General features: G+C 38.5%; 1 protein-coding gene across 2 annotated transcripts in view; it reads left to right on the forward strand.

Moving 5' to 3' along the window:
• Window positions 1–21,212, forward strand: part of LOC103475669 (transcription factor COE1) — a 97,171-nt gene that overhangs the window by 48,092 nt on the left and 27,867 nt on the right. For both annotated transcript variants that reach the window (XM_008427475.3, XM_008427474.3), the window contains exons 7-9: window positions 16,806–16,887; window positions 17,733–17,874; window positions 18,722–18,855. In XM_008427475.3, coding sequence (XP_008425697.2) covers window positions 16,806–16,887; window positions 17,733–17,874; window positions 18,722–18,855 — 358 coding nt within the window. The remainder of the gene's footprint in view (window positions 1–16,805; window positions 16,888–17,732; window positions 17,875–18,721; window positions 18,856–21,212) is intronic.

Below are 21,212 nucleotides of genomic sequence, written 5' to 3' on the forward strand. Positions count from 1 at the left end.
TCAGTGTAAGAGAAGAAAAAAATCTCCCTGATTTTAAATAATTTACTGTTTCAGCTAATAGGAAACTGTGTAAACCTTCACTGTTATTGCAAAAAGTGTGTTCAAACGAGTAAATATATTTTAAGTGCTTTTTATTTATTACTCCAGCTTTCATTTTTTGTATCAAAATGTTTGATCAAGCCTTGTTGTTTTTAACAGAAATCTGTTTAAGCATATTTTTACAGCCCATCAGACGGATCATTACTGACAGCCGGTCAGTGGGACAGACGCACTAACCAGAAGCTGAACATTCTGTCCTAAAAATTTATCTTGAAAAATTGGGGAAACTTATGGATCTCAGCAAGTTAGCAATTGGGTCAAATTGTCCATCTGTGTCCTGGGTTGTCTTGAATTGTTTTTGGGGTTTGATTATTCTGTGTTCCTTTGTGTCTTTCTTTGATTAGATCTGTCTTTTCTTTGACAGTACTTCAGTCCTTCTTGGAGTTTCTTATTTTTATTTCTCTTCTCTAGTTATTCCTTATTTCCCTTGTTTAATTATGTTTATTAGCTCCTGTTATTCTTTCAGTTAGACTCATTTCCTAGTCTCTTGTGCACTCTCCCTCGCCCCGGTGCCGTTTTCTCTCATTTTTTCTCAGTCTGTCTTCTGCTCTCCTTGCAGCCAGTTAGCTCATCAGCCCATATTTTCTCCAGTTCTTCCCTGTGTTCCCTGCTTGCTTTTTCATTGGCTTATGTTTTTTGTTCTGCTCTGGCTCCCTGTGCTCCTTGTGATTTTTTTTTTCAAGTTTTCCATCATTTTTTCCTTAAACATTTTTCAGTATGATCCGTCCATAGACATAGACGTCCCCTTCCTGTGGTGTCAAAACAGGTCCAAGGAAGAAACCGAAAGCTGGATCATGACTCACTGCTCCAAACGGGGGCAAAATCTGATTCAGTAGATGAGCTTCTGCTGCTCAGAATGAAGAAATTTATGATAATTTAGAAAGAAAGGAACCCAAATTTACAATCTACAAAAGTTTGCTTAATGCTATATGCAATCAATGTATAACTAATTTATCAATATTTTAAAAAATCTAGTAAAACTTACTGAACTTGCAAGTGCAATTTTTATACAACAATAAAATGCAGGAATAAGTTTGCCACATATAGTTTTGAGGTTTTCTTTGTTATTAGCCCTAATTACTGTATTTCTCTTCAGTTCACTTCCGTCACTGGAGTCGCAGCTGTTGGAGACAGCAGCTGTCTGAAAGATATCAGTTATATCTGAAGAGAGTTAATCGAGTGCCTAATTACAAAGAAAACCTCGAGACTATTAATTTTATTGGAACAAATCGTCATGAGTTGGTTTTATAACTACGCCTCAAATAAAGGGTAAAATGGTAAAAATGCCATTTGAATGAGGATGGAGAGGAGAAAATGCAGCAGAAAAGAAGTCAGATTCAGTAAGAAAGAATGTTAGTGTTTGAACTCAGTCCTGATTTATGTCCTAATGCAACTTAAATCTATCTGTGATGGTGCACAAATTGCCACTACGAGCAAAGCTGAGGCCAACTTGTTCAGCACAGTCAGTGCAAGATTCAATTAAGTGCTTAGTGTACAAATCATTTGTAGACATTTTATAAAACATCTTGTCTCTTAGTGCCAACATGAGGACAATATGAAAAACAGAAGTGAAACAATCAGGATAAGTGGAGGAGTGGAGGCTTGCTTCTATTTTCATCATTATTCAGCCCTCTTTACTCCTCCTGACTGAAGCTCCTCGTTTAGGAGCACGAGCTTGTTTTCTTGTCAGAGTCTCGTTTTTTCTTCTCGCCTCTTTCTTTTTTTGGTGTTTTTGTCGTGTGTGTCTTCCTTGTATTCCTTCTTCTGTGTTCTTGATCCTTGAGGTGTTGCGAGTTGTTTTGTCTGGTTAATTACCTGCACAGGAGTCGGGAGGTGAGAGTTTGACAGTTGTCAGCGCTGTGTGTGCAAGTGTGTGTGGATGTTGGTGGGAAGAGAAGAAGGAAGCATGAGGAGAGGAGGAGTAAGTAAGTCTGACTGTACTGCAAGCCCTCGCTTATGTTTTTATCTTTTTTTATCTTTTTCTTTTTTTTTCAAAATCTCTTTCTCTTTCTTACTGTTTATTCAATGTCACATGCTGTTTTATTTTTTCTTTAATTATGTAAAGCACATTTCAGCCTTGCTGCTGAAATGTGCTATACAAATAAAATTTGATTGATTAATTGCTATAACCACTACCATGGTCATTTTTTATCAGATATGCTTTTTATCTGTGTCCCTTTGTGTTTTGTTTTGTTTGCGTGTTTTTGTCAAATTTTTGCATCCAGACAAAGTTTAACCACATATGCAACTAAAAATCTCTCAAGCTTTTCCACTTTCTTTCTTTGATCACACCGGTGCACAAAACAATTCCAAAAACATTTTCTCTCCCTCTTTTCATATCTGTGTTGTTGTTTTTAGTCGGAGTCCTGGACTATGATTAATTTTGGAGCAAACTCGAAGGCAGAGAGTTTGTGAAACTCTGTTTATCTCTTAAAAACAGTTGTCCAGTTTTATGTTCACTGTTCTGATTTGCTTCAAGGTTTTCTGTCTTTATTTGTAAGTTAACAGAACATTTGCTACGTCCCTTTCCTGAGAAAGGAAACATAATTTAATATCACATTAAAACTCCCTCATTCCCTTGTTTTATTCAGATCTTTATTATCATTTTGGATTTAATTTATTGAGTTCCACTGAGTTAAAGAGTGAAATCAGACAGGCAGAGAAAAGGATAAAATTACCATCATAATATCACCTTTAATGGACGACATCATGGGCAAAGAACACACGTGTTTTGTTGTTTTCATACCATTGAGAAAAAGCTGCTGCATCCTTAAAAGATTAAGAAAATGTTATGTGTGGTTTATTGATAAACATGTAGTAATGAAAAATGTCAGAGCAAATATGTTTTGAATTTAAAGTATATATATATGTAGTATATAGTTATACATTTATTTTTGTGGCCCATGAGTATGTTCAACTTAACGGTTTTGGTCCACGTTAGTGTTTATTAACACCAGCTGATCAGGGATGTCACCAAACCGATTAAATTACAATTTCCACTGCTGCTCTTTTTATAAACTGTGTGTGTATTTTAATCCTGCAGTCGGTTGTTTTATTTTAGAATACATTAGTTTGCAAAGAAAAAAAACAACAGCAGTGAATAATATCTTTAAATACTCACATTCCTGTGTGGTTTACCTCGATGCAGCTGACTGAATCAGGGGCTTGTGTTGACATGTGTGTTCCTGCATGCTAAGCATTGTGCCTGATAAGGCAGTTTTGAGCAGGACAGCAGAACCTGTCTACTTCTTCCCCTTCATCTCTTTTAACAAGTTCATTTATTCATGAACGTGATATAAACACGCTCACACACTGGCACACACCTTGGCTTGGTGGCAGATGAAAGGAAGAGTTCCTGAGCTGTTGTTAAAAAAGTCTTTCAGCACGTGTGACACACACAAAGCACGCTGAAAGTGAAAAAGAGACGCTTTGTTTTCAGATTTATAGGTTTTAATTATTAAAAATGTATAAGGGAGGAAAATAATAGGCATTAATTATTCATATGCGGCATGTTAATTGGTTCTTGAATATTCAAAACAAAACAATCGTATGAATATTCAGATGTCTAAAGAGAGGATTAGATAGTCCAAATGAGGAAAAAGAGCCCATGCTCCTCTAATGAAAGGAAAAATGTAAGAGGAAGAACTAAAGGGAGGATTGGGGGAGGAAAAGGAAGGAGAGTGATAATGAATGAGGAGAGGAGGAGAGAAAATGAGCTGAGGAAAACGCGTTGGTGTTGGAGAGAAAAGCCAAAGAGAGAAACATCAGAGAGTCAGAGGGGTCTTTTGTGTTCCCACAATGATGGATGACAGTGTTGACTAAACGAGCTAAATTAGAAGCTTTTTTTTCCTGCAACTCTGTTGAAATATTATTAACACGCAGCAACTTTAGTGAAACATATGATTCAGCTGCACATAATGACCTTGGCTATTGATTTGGGAATTGAGGGAGCAGCGGCGTTTTTCATACTGTTTGCAGGGTGGTGGGGGTTTGTTGCAATGCAGTTAAATTCTGTTGTTAAAACATTCATGCCCCTTAATATAGATCCTCCTTTACGCTCACTCACACTCACACACACAAGCGCACCCCCCCCGCCCCCCACACACACACACACACACACCTAATAGCCTTAATTAGCCGGGCATGTGTCCAGTCTTGTAATTAGCTAATAACAGCAACATGGATGTGGTTAATTAGTGGTAGGAGGTGCCTGTGAATTAGAAAGCCAACAACGCAATTACTGTGCTGACAAAACAACCGGCTAAAAGCATTTTAAAACTAAGAAGAAGGAGGATGGTTCAATGTACAAAGCCCTGCAAAACTTACACATTTTCTCTCATTGCAACCACATACTTCCATTTTTCCAGAAAAGATATAAAGTGTGGTGTGCAGTTGCCCAGACTTTTCTGATCTCCCTATAAAACCTGTTCAAACTGAGATTATGGCACCAACACATGGCACATGGCTGTCTGTTGGTTAGAAAACAACATTTAATAGTGAAGAAGCCAAGAGGCCCATGGTAACTCAGGGTGAGCTGATGTGATCCCAGAGCTAAAATTGCTAAGAATAAGATCATTATTTTAAAAAAGTAAGAAGTTCCATTTTTTTCCACAAAAGAAATTAAGCAACATGAGAAAAAAGGTAATCTAGTCAGATGAGATCAAAATTTAACTGTTTTGACTGAAATATAAACTGGTATTTGTGTTGAAAAACTTTATGAGAGTAGGAAGATGGCTGCAGCCAAATAAAGGCTAATCCTGGAAGAAAATCTGGAAGAAATCTTGAGACTGGGATGAAGGTTTACCTTCCAGTAAGACATGCAGCTGAGGCTGCAGTGGAGCGGATCAGAACACGTCGTATTGGACCAGTGAAACCTAAAATCTACTGAGAATCTACAGGAATCCTTGAAAAGTGATGATCTCAAATTCTCACCATCCAATCAGACGGAGTTTGAGCTGTTTTACAAAAAAGAGGCAAAAACTGTCACTCTTAGATGTTTATACCTGGGAGAAAAACTATTTGCAGTTGTAACTGCTGCAAAAGGTTGCTCTGCAAAATACTGACTTGATGGCGCTCTGTTCACGCCACACAGTGTATTTTTTATTTTAAAAGATTATTACCATAATTTCCCTTCTACACTAAAGGTCATGGTTGTTACCTGACGAAATAAGAAAGTTTCGAACGCAGGATCTTGTTGCTGTAGGTTTGTTGAGACTGCTTTCTAATTATTATTTTTTCCCTCTCTTTATGTTTCTGCCACCATGCTGTTTCATCCAAGGTAAGAGAAATTTGTTTTCATTATCACACTTTTTTAAAGGAGCATTACATCATTTCTGACTTAATCTCCCATTACACTTGAAAAAAGAGCTGATTATGTGAAGAGCTTGTCATCTTTCTTCTCCTCCTCCTTCTCTCCGCCCCTCCTCATCGTCTGCTTAATTGGTGGCCCATCAACCCGTTAATCAAATTACTTCTGAACCAAAATTGACAGTTTTCATTAATTATAAAGGATTATTCTAATTGCAATTCAAATTTATTCATTCACAACAGACGGCGCTCAGTAATATTTCAGTGAATTAGCATATTAAATGGAGTGCTTCTCGCATTAGCTATGGTAATGTATTCGTCTTTCCTTATTTGGGCTGCGTGAGCCATATGCGCACCACACGGGCAGTTTATGTGTGTGTTGCGCATGCAGGTGAGGAACCTCGACAGCGTTTAATTTGTTTGACAAACGTTGCAGGAGTTAAATGCTCCAACCTGCCTCGAACTTCTCCCTCACCTCCGCTCATCTTTTCTGGCTCACTCCTTTCTTCCTCACCTGTTCACATTCAGACCACAAATTAACCTTAAAGATCACATCCTCCTTCAGTAAAACCACAGATTTTCCATCAGCTGCTCTCAGTACAGAGCTAAAGAGAATACTTGCAGAAAATGTTGCTGTCTTTTTAATTGGGTCTGCTTTCACTTTTTTGTTCCACCATTGCATAATATTGAAAATGTTCCACTCGAACCTTTGATTAAACGTAAAGGAAAAAAATTGTGAAGGTGGAAACACTCACATAAGGAAGATAACTGAACATTTACACTGACTGCTGGGTAGCGGGTGTAAATATTTTATGGCACCAAGATGTAGTGACTGAATAAAATGTCTTCACTTTAAATGGCCCTGATGTCTAAATGAACGCCGATAATCTGCTGAACCTGCATATAAATTTACCCAGTAGTGGTAATCAATTGGACGCTTTTATAGCATCTTCTTTTCTCTTTTTCTTATTATTTCTCACATCGGAACATTATAACTTACTGCATCATAACTGTACAAAAAGAAGCTCAATAAGTGTGTATAAATCCAGCCTTTAATGAACAAAAATCAAATATAGCTACATTTTACAGCCCTGATGCCAAGCAAACAGGAACCGATGTTCAACGACGCCCCTTCTGCCTTTAGCAGTAACTTTAATCATAAGACTTTTTAGAAACAAACAAATATAATGAGTTTGACATTTGTCTTTTGTTCATCATATTAATTTTCAGTAGGTATTTAAGAATGTCTTTTCAACACAGATTGTTTCAGGTTTTCAACTACAACTGATAAAACGCTGGGAAATCTTGTGCTGCATTGGAAGTTGTAAGACAAACTTCAGTGCATTTGCCCTGCTGTGCTGTGGATCAATATATTCTTACTCTGTGTATGGTGCACAAACACACGGGAACCCCAATCCCACTGACTGGATATGCAAACAAGCAATAGAAAACCTGTTTGGCAACTGACAGATGACTTTCCCGACTGCTTGCAGGGCCCCCACGGCCGTGCCGCCCTGGGCAGTAAGCAATATGGCCCAACAGTGTGCCTGATCAGAATAAGCACAAAATAACATGAGCAAGAATGTTTTTTTTACTTGAAGGAGACACAGTTGAAATAGAAAAGAGCAAGATGAAAGAGTTTCAAGAAAAGTCAATGCATGCCCGTCTCTCAGTGGGGGAGAGCTTTAAAAACGGTTTTCTCAATCAGCTTCACTTTAGCTGAGAAATTCTCCCAGACTGTCTGTGTTTATGTGCGTGTACGCCTGTGTGTTTGAGTGAAAATGCCATCTTACAGGCAGCGTGCTTAAGTGTGTGTTTGGGTGAATGAGTGATGGAGAGAGGATGAGACAGGAGGGGAAAAGAGGAAGAGGGTCCCTGTCAATATCACTTCCTTCATCCCTCTCCTCCTTGCTTCTGTTCCTTTACTTACCCTCTCACTCCATGAATTATTTCTATGACCGATGACAAAGGAACACACACACACACACACACACAGAGACACACACATTTAACAGACAGCTCTGCGAGTCGTGTTTGTCCTGCAAGGCTCTGCTGCTGATGCTGCTTCTGTCTTGTAAGTTCACGAGTGTGCAGGAATTTTGGAATGGTGCTTCTTTTGGGGTCTGCTTGTTTGTTTGATGTTGCTCAAATTTGTGCAGATAAACCAAGTAAAAAGAAAGAAAAAGGAGCGGGAGCCAGTGCTTCATATCGATCGAAGCACGCAGTGTGTGTGTGTGTGTGTGTGTCAGTGTAAGTACATAGATGCTGTTCATGTTTGGCCAGGAGTAAGCGATGCTCCCTCTATCCTTCCTCCTCTGTCCTTCCTTCTACCTTTCCTCTCTTTTTTTCTGCTGCTCTTCCCAAATCAATCTCACTCATCTATAATTCAACAGTTTGCCTTCAGCCCTTAAAATATACACCACAGTGACCTCCTCCTTCTGTCTATCCAGCACCTCATCTCTGCCTTTCCCCCCTTCTCTTCTGCCCCTTCCTCATTCTGCTGATCCTCTGGTCAGTTAGATCATTTTTGAAGATTGGTTTATTGCTAGGCATCTTCACAGACAAGAGTGTTTGTTCATTTATAACCGAGGGTCACTGAATTAGTTGGCATTGTTGTTCAGCTCTCTTGTTTAGACCATTTTAATAAACAGCAGTGATCCCCTAAGAATCATGCAAGAAACTCTGATAACGACTTTGTGAGTTCAGAAAGTGATATTCTCATGAAATAAACAATATACACTGTCTGGCCACTTTCTTAGGTGACCTTTGCTAGCACCTGGTTGGAGTATCTTTTGCCTCAAGAACTCCCCTCATTCTTTGTGTTTTCAGTGAGATATCTGCAACATTCCTCAGATTTTGATCCATTTCCTTTGAGTTGCACAATATATTGATTGATATATTGCTATATATCAGTCTGATGGACAGTCACTGTTGTTGATTACTATTAATTGTTTTATTGCTTTTTATAAAATATATTTGAACATCCTACTTTGCTGGTTTTTAAGCTGTCTGAAAATTCATGTTTTTCATCAATATCAATTAAAATCAGACCAAAATTGTAAAACGTCAAACTTAGCTGGACACAGACTTACTTAACTAAATGTTTACACATTAACACAGGTTATGTCTCTATTTGAAGCAGTTGCTTCTAGCCCAGCCTTTCTGTTTACGTCCTTTTTGGAGGGATTCATTAACTGAGCCATCGCTGCTAATACCTTCATGCTCACTCTATAAATGACAAAGCAACTGAAGAGCTACTGCTTCGACTAATGATATGAACTCAGTTTTTCTTGGCATGGATTTTGCTGCTGGCTCAAAGCTTATTTGTTTAGCTGAATTTCCCTTCTAGATGGAGCCATTAAGAAGTTGCTGCTCCCATTAACTTTTGACTTTTTCTTGAACATAGTCAGTACTTCTCAACCAGTGCTTTTGAGTTTTTCTCTCTGCTTTGTCTCCTCAGCAGATGATGCTGCAAAGTCGTTAGCTTGAAGCAACCAACTATGCACTATCACATGTTGGTTCAGACGGAGGCAATTGTATTTCCTTGATTATATTTTGACATTACAAGCTAGACTTCATTGCCTTACATTTGAATGGACTATATGTAATTGTAAATAAACTGGATTTGTAAATTACCTTCAGACAATGTTTGTTAAGAATAGTGATGTAGAAATACATGAATTGAACCGAATTACTCAGTGAAATAGTCGCTGCCTGTGCTCCCTTGTCAAACAAATGCTATCACAGACACCATTACTTGTAACAATGATGCAATGAGACGACACTGGTGCGGTTCTGGAGCAGAGCTGAACATCTTAACCAGCTCAAGATGTTTTCCCTGAATGTCTCCCAGCCTGGGCGCAAGGTGTGGGACTGCTCCCTGATGTCACACACTCAGGCTAACACTTCTCTGCCCTGTGATGTCATTTAAATATGCAGAGCTGACAACAATGACAGCATTAATAGTAATGATGGCAATATGAAGCTAAGCCCTCATCATCATCATCATCACCATTAGCATATCTCTGGAGAGATGAGCCGTGATTGACAGCTAAGCTGGGTGCTTTTTGGGACTGCAGCGCAGCTATCAATTACCTCTGTGCATATCAACCATCATTATGTAAAATAACTTTGCTTCACTTGACTCCTCCGTTCTCTTAAGTCTTGTTCCTTCACATAACTCACCCAGCCCCCACTCGTCCTCCGCTGCCTTTTTTCTTTCTTCCTCTCTCCATTCGAGTCTCGGCCACTCTTCCCGCCACCTCCTATGTTTAGCCTTATTCTTTTGGCTCATCCAAATATAAGTTAATGCATTTTCTTCAGAGTTTATTTTCCTATTTTAAAGATGTTTATATGGACTTTTTTTTATATAACATTAAAGTTACATTATGTAGTTTTCATGTGAAGGACCAATAAAATGTTTGCCCTCTGAAAAAAAGGGAGGAGGAAAGTTGTTTTTTTTTTGATGATTCAGATAAAAAAAAATTCACAAAATGTCTTATACATTCCCATCACTCAAACTTTAATCACTCAGTATTTGGAAGCACAGTTTGTGTTCACTTCGTCTGCTGCCATTGCTGAAATACATCCACAGGCAGACTCCAACTCTAAAAATGTCTGTCATCTCCTCCTTCTGTTTGCTGAGTGGTCAGGAAATATATCTCTAGTAAGTGCCTTTTACCCTAATTAGGCAAAATCAGAGTTTTGCATTTGAGGAGGATATGTTCATCTGAAAATGACGATCTGAATTATTTAAGTGACAAAAGGCAAAAACAAAACAAACTTGAAAGAGGGAATTACTTTTTCATGACACTGTCTAAAGTTGCATGTTAGTCAGCAGAGTTGGAACCCAAGTGAAAACACGCCTTAGTGCTCTCTTGCTCAAGTTTTTGGGGTTACTGATGCATAAATTTAATTGGAAAATGGAGTTGTAATTGCCTCACATCTTGAAAGAATTTTTATTTAAAGTGATTGTCAAATCCTTTTAGATATATATATACATTTGTATTTTGTTTTACATTGTTAATTTTCTGCAACTTTTTGTTACTAAGTTGTTAGATACTCTGGAAATGTTGGGTTTTATTTAACTAAACAAAAATGGTCAAATTTATCAGATATACGGAGTTCATTTTAAGACCTTTGAACATGAGAATCAATAAAAGATCAAAATGAAATGCTTGGACAACAACAGAGATTAGGTAATTATAAAAGTGGTCTGCATAAGCCAATAATATATTTAATGAAGCTTTTGTGAGAGAAGCAGAAAAGCTTTTAGGAGGCTAAAGTGTTGCTAAAACCAAGATAAGGTGGCTCCTTATTTGGCATTTCTGTTTGTAAGGAAATGCACACCTGAATATTTACTCATTCATCACAAGTCATGTTGTCATCATGGCATGTAGGTTGAAGGTGGATCACCTTTGTTACCACAGTTTGTGTGAAGTAGCAGAAACAGAAGTACAATTAATTCATCTTCAGTCTCTCCATGTTTGGATAATTGGATGGTCTCTTTGGAAGCTAGAAGTAAAAGCCAACAAAACTTGAATGTTTTCCTTGTTTGTTTTAAATGCTAAATATTAAATTAAAATATGTTTCTTGTTTATGGTCAAAAATGGAGTAGATATTTATATTTGGTTTGATTTTATTTTAAATATATAAAATAACAAAAACTAAAAATCACCAGTGAAGAGAAAAGAAAGCGGACTTGAGTTTTAGTCTTTATTTCGTTTTTATTTATTTCATGCTATTATTCATTGTTAATAGTATTTTAATAAACATATGTATCACTATTATAATTTTTATCACGTTAATGATACAATCACATTTTTAAAGTAAGCATAATATATAAGTTTGATATGATAAATATTTTTATTATTTCATTTACTTAATCTCTATAAATTTACATAATTTTTGTGAAATTAGGTCATGAAATGTTAAAAAAACAGATGAGTTTTTTTCTTTTATTACTTCAAGCCTGAAACAAAAATCAAACCCAAATTCAACAAGAATGTATTTTGCTTATTTCTAGTTTCTTAAAATACATCTTATTTCCAAACATGTGTGGACCAACCTCTTTCTCTGAATTAGTGTTACTTTTCTTCTCTATCTGCTGTTGTGATCTTTATTTTTCAATCATGCCTGGAGCATCTAAAACAACAACAATAACATATTCATATATTTAACTGGCAAAAACACAACTCTTTTAAACAACACAGTTAAAGAGCAAAGAAAAAGTACCTCTCCCACAGGAAGCAATACGTTATTACATTCCTATTGTAAACACAAGTCATTATGGCATTTCATAACCCTGTTTTTCTTTTAGCATAGTTGGCTAGGAGACACAAGGCTTATCTGATGTCATCACATTATACAACAACAAACTTTCAGTGTAAACAGGAAACAGGAAGTTAATCTCCGATGGATCAACAAACGGAGAGGAAAACTCGGACTACACACTTTAGCTGAATTCGCTATTTGAGATGACAAATGAGAAGAAGTATGTAGCATCACAATAATGATGTTACATACTTCTTCAGTTCAGTGGGATTGTTTCAACTTTGTTTTAAAAGGTTTAATCAGCTTTTCATCCTGGCAATGGTAGCTACTACAGATACAGAGAAACTAGAAGGTTGTATCACACAAACACCTCGTGGAAGACAAAATCATCATTCTGTCTGAAAGATTTTCCAAGAAACTTGGCAGGTAGGTGAAAAAAGACATTTTTTAAAGCAAACAGGGAGACAGCAGAGAGACAGAGGAGGCAGGAACAGCTAAAGCACTGATCTGTTGTTCAGTTTGTCTGCACAAACTGACTCTCTGCAATTTCTCCACCTGTCAGCAGCACCTCACCAGAATGCTGCCTCTGTGTGTGTGTGTGTGTGCGTGTGTGTGTGTGTTGGTTTTCGAGAGATTTTTCTCTTCCGAAGTAGGATTGCAGGATTGTTATTCCTGGCTCAGTAAAGTAGCAGGTCTTTAGGGAATTAAGCGGACATACACATTCAGTCTTAGACACTCACACCTTTTTTTTTTTTTTTTTTTTAGTAACTGAGCTGGAATTCCCCCTACATTTCACAACTGCCTTCTTGGTATTGTAACTGCTTAAAAGACAGCAGCGTGGTCAAAACAAACTTCCATAATCCTTGTTTCTCCTTCACACACTCCATATATTCTTACTCTTCCTCCTTACTGTGTATCCTTCTCTCTGTCTCTTTCTCTCTCTCTCAGGTCTGTGTTAGTCCTACATATTAAATATTAATGTCAGTTGTGCTCTGAGCCATAATTGCCATCTCAGCCTCTGAATAATGGATGTTTCTGTGCTGTGCACCGATACACCAAGGCTAACAGGATGAGAAAACAGCATCCAGTTGTTGTTTGCTACATTTCTACAGCTAACGGACTCTATAACAGCAGCACAGGTGATTTTATTATCAGGACAAAATGGATACAGCCCACAAAGCAGTGGTTACCAGACCTCAAAAGTAACCTGCAATTTGTGAAAGGATCACAGTACTATAACAAGCAGTTGATTCCTTAGATGTCTTGGACATGCATATGTTCCACAATAAATCTAAACATTTAGTTTCCAAACATGTATTTTATTGTGAAGGCAACTGAGGTTTCTCTATTTGGGTGGAAATATTAGAGACTATTGGTCAAGTGCTTAAAGCATCCCATAATCAACACTTTCTGTCAGTTCGAAACAATGAAGACTTTGACAAAGTTTGCATTTTTCCTTCTTTATTTATTCAATTAAACAATTATTTAACTAGCAATCACAACAGCCAAATATTTTTTTTCCATGCTTCACTCCTTCCTGAACAGATGGGCTGTGTGTGTTTTGGTCCAGTTAGACTGGTCCTGGGTCAGCGCTCAGAGTGTGGTACTCACAATATACCAAAGGTCAACAGCGCTGTTATCACTTGAACATGATGGGGCGACGGGGTGGAGGAGTGAGCCACAAGATAAATGGGGACTGAACCCCCCTCCCCCTTCATCAGCCAGACTCTCATAATTGCCTCTTTTAATTGGGAGCCTCTTAACGACCAGGGACTGGACAAGCTAATCAATTCACACAAAGTGTCTGTGTGTGTCTGAATGGATGTCACTGTACGGCCTTTTTATAGCACAGTTGATTGGGCCATCTGGGGTCAAGTGGATAAGGAAAAGGGATACCCTTACAATGCATTAAGATCTAAAGGACATAGCCCAATATCAATGAGAGGAAACACTCACGGGCGAGTCGAGTCTCAAACTAGATTGGTAACCAATGATAAATTATTTGGATTATGAATTTGTTTAGCAATATAAATTTCTTTTTCACCAGATTTTTGTGTTATTTCAGCAATATTTTCATTGAAGCCTTTCTACCATTCTGCAAAAATCCTTGACCTTTTGATGCACAAAGATACCAGTAAGGGAAAGAGTTAAAAGAGATTGAAACCTTACAACATAACCGTTACTATAAGGTTATGTTGGCACATAGTACATCAACATAACAACACCTTTATGGCTCTTGCAGATTGATTGTAAAGCTTAGGTTCTATGGAAACCTCAAAGTTTGTTTCAGGCAGCAATGAGCCCCTAAAACCAACATGCCAATGAGAAAATCTAGATTTTGATCAGACATCTCAGAGACAAGACTGATAATCACAATATTAAGGTCTACACTTCTGTAAATCCTCATCCAGGCTTTAATACTGGATTTGTTTTTTTCTTTTTTTGTGTGTTGCCTCATGTTAATGCCTCAAGTAGATGTTTTGTAGTGCATGTTAAAAGCCTGCTGGGCTATGCATTGTTCTTGCACTTGTTCTAGTAAAGCAATATTCATTAGAGAACATTAGTAAACAAACTGCATCATAAGGTCACACAGTGGAGAGGTCAGGGATAAAGTTGGGACGGAGAATAATACATGGCTAGGTTGTAAAATAATATCACGAGCTCAACACAGAACCAAGACATTGCCATCCACCGAAACTGACACAAGCAGATTGTTATTTAGAGAAGCAGCCAAGAGGCCAGCATTATTTCTGTAGGAGCTGAAGATTTAGGTGGAACGCTGTGTCAACAGGGAAATTATTGGCCTCAGTTCAGATATCTGGACTTTATGGAAACGTGAAAACAACGACTTTTTCATGCAAGAGAAAGACATGTGAGGTCCTGTGTAAAAGTTGACATATTTGAAAGAAGCTGCTCTGGTTTTTGGCAAATTAAAGGCTGCATAAAGAACACTTTGCTGTAAACAGTCATCAAACTGTTTGACTTTCTGGGGTTTTCATACATCCTGTTACTGTCAGCTGTAGGTACGTTTTCACCACATATTTTAAAACCAAAGTACCAAAACCAGTGCTAAAATTGGTATTACAGATAAATATAGACAATTGCAACTGTAGTTGTTTTTGTAGTTCCTAGAACATGATGATCATGTCAAGAGAAAATGCATTAGTGTTTTCTTTTTACTACTGTGTTCAACATTTAAGTTCATACTTACTGTAACTACCTCAAGCAGAAGACTTTCTCCTAGAGCTGAACTTTTCCTACGGCTCCTATTCTAGCGTATATTAGAAACATGAACTGGTGAGTGTGTGAGCTTCCCAGTCGCCTTCTTTTACACACAGATCTACAATAGAAGGGTCAGCCGAGGTGGCCGTGTTAACGCTATGCTAGTGTTGTGAGGAGGACTAGACAGTGAGAGGTCAGCTAGGGTCATCGTGGCTGTCCTCCGCTGTGATAGGCTGTCACCCAGGGGTGAGGGGTCAGTATAATTAGGCATTCAGGATCCCAGCGCCGCTGTTCTAACGAAGCCTGAGCTCGTTAATGCAGAGTTTTACACCCGGACCTGCCACTGAGCTTCGCTGCACCGTCACACACATACAAGCTGAGTGCATGTTTGCACATGCACACGATCGCACACCTCTGCTTTATCCTGCCGGTCCAACACAAAGGCTGTCATATTTATAACATTGAAGCACTGGGCTCGGTCACGAGGGAATGGAAATGTTACAGAAATATTAAAATCTTAAAAGTTGAACAAATTTTATGGAACCCCAAATAATAGAGTCAAAGTGCAATCCTAGTTGCAGTGAAACCTAACACATTAATTTATTGTTTCGTCAGTCATCTTCATTTTTTGCTTGATATCTGCTTATGTTTATGTTGTGGATCATTCTTTAATATCTTCCATTGATGATAGAAAATACCTAATTGATGCAAGGTAAAGACTGACTGTACACTTGAAATGTGTTTGAATTCAGTCTAAATATTTCTGTGATTACTGTTGCTTGAACATGGAGATGTGTGTGTTGATGCTTCTGCCAAGGTGGCCAGCTGGTTCGCATTGTCCACCGCCATCTGTGAGTTTGATTTACTCTGTAAAACAGATTCATAAACATGTGGTTCTGTTTTAAATGGCCAAAGTTACCCGAGTGTACATGTTTCATGTCTGTACAGCAGAGTTAATATGTAGGACTCACCTTCAGAGTAAAAACTTTGAGATATATCATGAGATGCTTGTCTGTGCTGATGTAATAGTAAAGTAAAAATCCATCAAAATAAACAGCGAAACAAAATAAGCTTCTAAAGAGAGAGGTCTGCTGCGTCAGTCACATCGTCAACAGCCTATATGCACAACACACTTTTTAGATATTTGTGAGAAAAATAAAAACAGTGAAAAGCATTTATTAATTTGCTTTTCACAAAAAAAATCTAAAATCTGTCTCTCATTTAAAATTCCTAATAAAATAATGACGGGTGTGATTAACATAATGTAAGAGAGTTTAGCTGGTTGGTATAGTTTTGCAGGAAACTGTGGTTATACTCAGAATTATTCAGCAACTATAGGCTTATATACACTGCTAAAAAAAATAAAGGGAACACTTAAACAACACAATATAACTCCAAGTAAATCAAACTTCTGTGAAATCAAACTGTCCACTTAGGAAGCAACACTGATTGACAACGGGGATCCTCGTCGGGTCAATCAGTGTTGCTTCTTAAGTGGACAGTTTGATTTCACAGAAGTTTGATTTACTTGGAGTTATATTGTGTTGTTTAAGTGTTCCCTTTATTTTTTTTTAGCAGTATATATATATATATATATACTTACAAACTTGAACTTTCTCATGTCATGTATTTTTTCTGGGGTTTTCTCAGATTTGCTCCTTTTCATTTTCTTTCAAACCATCATCCAATGTCTTTATTTACCATTTCAAAGTAGCTCCTATAGATATAAGAACTAAAACAAAGTAAATTTCACAAGCAGATTCATTCTCATTTCCAGGAACTCGAAAATATTGATTTTATTCTCTCTCTTTTTCCTTCTTTGCACATGTTTGAGACTGTGATCCTTAAGGGAAAAATAACTTTGTTAAACAAATGTTGTGCTTTTACCTTTTTTGTCTCAACAGATTTTTCCTTAAATTTTTCCTTAAGTGCAACCAGAACTGCTTAAAGAACGCTGGGAACCCAAGAGACATGAGAAGGTTCCAGGTACAAGCCTTCTTTGTCTTTGTCTGGCTTTTTTTACCCTCCCTGCCTTGTTTACAATGGACATAACACATAATAATATACATAAATTTATGGCTGTCACAACACATAAGCACAGGAATGTGTGTAAGTAAATAAGCTATCAGTGCCTTTACAGGAAGCTTGAGTTCCTGACCCCTGACTAGTCATAACATAAATATACCCACAAATCAGGGAGTCAGAAGGGAGGGGGATGGAGAGTAGGATAAAGAAAAGAGGTGAGGGGTTGTGGGTAAGATTTAAGACAGTGCAGTCATTATTATTTCCTTATCTTCATGGCTGCAACACAACCAGGAAGACACCACTTGGGGTTGAGTGGATATACGCGATGCCCAGAAGATACTGATAGATTTATTACCATGTACATGTGTGTGTGTGAGAGAGCGGTTTTTATGTGTGTGTGTGAAGGGGAGTGAGACAGACCAGGCAGAGTCAAACAGTAGCAAGTGTGTGACCGTATCTGCACCTCTAATTGTGCAGCTCTATTGTAGTGGAACCAGAAAAAGACAGCTCTGTTTCCCTGGGAGATAATTAAAGGCTGGACCCATCATGAACACACATACACAAACCTGCAGCCACAGTGACTTAGTGTGCAGTGAGGGTGATGGTAATAGCAGTGATAACTGGCTACATTTAAGGAGCTTTTCACAGCTTAATGCTTTAAACTCTTCTTTGCGACAATCTGTTGACTTTCGATGTTCTCTTTTTTTGTCCTCTCCTCACTTCTCACCTCTTTCCTCTCTCCTATATATCTTTTCCTTGCTTCCTTTATGATTCCCTGCTTTTTTTATCCCCCTGCTTTTCCTTAGGTGGTTGTGTCAACTACGGTGAGCGTGGAGGGACATGTCCTGGCAGTCTCTGACAATATGTTTGTCCACAACAACTCAAAACACGGCCGGCGGGCCCGCAGGCTCGACCCCGTGGAGGGAACCCCATCTTACCTAGAACACGGTAACACCAGCCTGTGTGTGTGGGTGCATGCGTGTGTGTGTGAGCAGCATGGCCGCCAGATGGTTGATGGTTTAATCCTATCAGGTGATTCCTGCCCCTCCATCTGGCTAATCCAACGTACAGCACACACAGTGCATGGTGTGCTGCTGTGCATGTGTGTGTTTCTAGTCTAATATCATTATACACTTTTTCTCATGAACAAACCCAGACTCAGAGCTGTTGTAATTCAGCTGAATGCTGATAATCGCACACTTACATTAGAGTGAGAGCTGGTTTTTGACAGACAGGCAGACTTTTGCTGTTATCCTTTGGGATTAGATCAAATATGCTTGAATTAACAATAGTCAGAATTAAAGTGACATCGAGCTTTAATTCTGTTCTGTTCTGTTTGAAATAATATGATGCATGTTGAACCATCTGTGAGTGTTTTTATGTCAGCTAAAATCTGACGTCAGTCAAACTTTTGGATGAGCAAACTCAGGTCTTGTCCACACAACCTTGGACACTTATAAAATGTTTACCTTTATCCAAAATAATCCAATCACATGATTGATGACAAAACAGAGGATTTAATTAAACATTCTGGTTGAGCAGATTTTTCAATGCACTGACTTGTATATAGAGAAACTTCTTATAATCTAGTTCTTAAAGTGAATTAGGAATTGGTTTAAACCTGTATTGGCAGCTGTGTTAAAATTAAATGTTTCTGTCTCACTTTTTATGCATTATGCTCTGTAAGCAGGAGCAACATTTTCTTCATAAAAGTGAAACAATTTTACAACTGTTTATTTTCAGAAGCTTGTTAGATCAAAGTGATGTGTCATTGTTTAAAATGTTTCCCCTCCAGGAGCAGCTCCCTGCATTAAGGCCATCAGTCCTAGCGAGGGGTGGACTACAGGGGGCGCTACAGTCATCATCATAGGAGACAACTTCTTTGACGGCCTCCAAGTTATCTTTGGTACCATGCTGGTTTGGAGCGAGGTAAGTTCATCAGCCTGTCTGCGTTGTTTCAGCCTTTTAGCTGTGAGCTCCAGTCATTGCTCTGTTGAAAGTAATTCAATGTGAATACATGCTTTTCTCCATCGTCTGGCTCTTAACTGTGTGTGTGAGAGAGACAGAGAGAGAGAGAAGGAGAGAGAGAGGAAGAGAGAGAGAGAGAGAGAGAGCGTGCACATGCGTGTGTGTGGGGGTGTGCGTGCGTGCGTGCGTGCGTGCGTACGTGCGTGTGTGTGTGTGTGTGCGTGTGTGCGTGCCTGTGTGTGTGTGTGTGCGCGTGTGTGCGTGCGTGTGTGTGTGTGTGTGCGTGTGTGCGTGCCTGTGTGTGTGCGGGGGTGCGTGCGTGTGTGTGTTAATGTTTCTCTAAATGATGTTTACCTCTCTAATGAGTCCCTACCAACCAGAGACCACCGCCCCTCTCTACCTTCCTCACCCGTTCTCCCTCTCCCTCTTTATTTCAGAGCACTGATCAAATCAGCACATGTTGATAGCCATCGGCTGAATACTCACACACACACACACGCACACACACTATCACAGTTTTCCCCACTCCTCTACAAAATGTTTATTTGTCTTCTGACTCCACTCACGGTGTGCGCCGAGTGACCGTGGCTGCCGTCCAACAACAACAGTGTCTCTGTATAGTTGTATGTGTGCGTACATACAGGAATGGGTGTGTGTGTGTGTGTGTGTGTGTGTGTGTGTGTGTGTGTGTGTGTGTGTGCGTGTGCGTGTGTGTGTGTGTGTGTGCATATGTGTGTGTCTATTAAGGGCTAAAGGGTTTGTTTACAGTGTTGAGAGCTGCACTTACGCACACTAACATGTGTACAGAGTCTCAGTTCAAACTGACTCAGCTCTCTCAGCGTTCCTCAGGCCATATTCAAAGGGATTTTTGGCAGACGAATGTTTCATTTGCACTCAACCTGGTTATTGATTCGGAGGCAGGAAAATACAGTTGGGCTACATCAGTGTGTGGGATATTATTGCACATTTTTTCCAGTTTTTATTCATCTGTTTCCTACCTGTAGATTTCTCACTGAGTTTGTGAGAACTCAGTGAGTTCGACTATATTAGCTTTTGTGACATGAGCAAAAATCTCCAAGCTGGAAGTTCTACTGGGCCACAAAAGTTGAAAATACTTTTACATTAAGTCCATAAGCCCTTTTTGTCTGTTTTGCCTGTATTGATTAAAACTGAAAGAGTAAAAAAGGAAACAATTGTCAACAATATTTGCATCATTCTTTTGCATTAGGGCACAAACTATTTGTTTGGTGTTCGGTTTCAAGTGCCTCAAAAGTTAATAAATGCACCTGCCAATCTACAGTTAAATCAAAATGAATGCAAAAAACATAGTCATTAAAACATAAATACCTCATTTTGTGCCATTTTAAGAGGTTTTAATATTTGTCAGTGATTCTTGACCTAAAAACATAATAATCTCTTTAAAAAAAACTTTCCAAATTTCTATCATTATTACATTAACTAACACTTAATGCTCAAGAAAATTATTTCGTTAAAGGCCCACCCGCCACACTTTGTTGCTTATTTTTTAAGTTAGTTTTTAGGATGCAACAGAGTCATTAGTTTAGTGGAAACCTGGCTGCCAGCAGGCATTTTGGTGGTGCGATTGCAACACAGCTACCAAAATATATAAATCAAGTTTCACACAAGCACAGAGCCCATTATAAAATAATGGTTTTCACTTCCAGGATGATGTGCAGTAGCTGTTCAGGTCATTTTTTTATATAATCAAGATCATTTTTGTACAGTTTATGGTTTATTTACCATATGCACATGTGCCTCGTTCTAAAAAATAAGCCAGAGGAACAACGGTTTCTGTACCGTCTTGAAGAGATCTTTTGAGGTAAACCAAGAAATCAGTCCTCTTGATTTGAATATGAGAGTTTAACACTAATTTGATCACAAAACCTTCAGGGTGAGATTGTAGAAATTCAATATTGTGGTATCAGAATATCAGGCACCTACCTGCTCATAAATGAATTGTAAACTGTAAATGATGTGTGGCTTGTGCATTTGGTGTCATCTGAGACTTTACAGCAAGGTGACGATGTTCTCACGCTTAGACCAGGCTTGCAGTGCCCCCAACAAATGATTGCAATGCTCTTGGAAGCAAAACAGCTGGACATCCTGTGCTGCCCATGTTCTGGCTACAACTGAAAGAATTTCACAAAGCCACTCAAAAGATCCAACATCTCTACATCAGTGAAACAAAGCCACAATCATTCCCATTACACAGAGAACAGTGTGAACTGGAACCCTCGTAAACAAAGCTCCCACATCACTAGAAACATTTGCACCTCCAAATTGCACATATAGTGTGG

Source organism: Poecilia reticulata, chromosome 14 (assembly GCF_904066995.2).
Source record: "Poecilia reticulata chromosome 14, P_reticulata-male-v2, whole genome shotgun sequence".
NCBI classification, from domain to species: domain Eukaryota; kingdom Metazoa; phylum Chordata; class Actinopteri; order Cyprinodontiformes; family Poeciliidae; genus Poecilia; species Poecilia reticulata.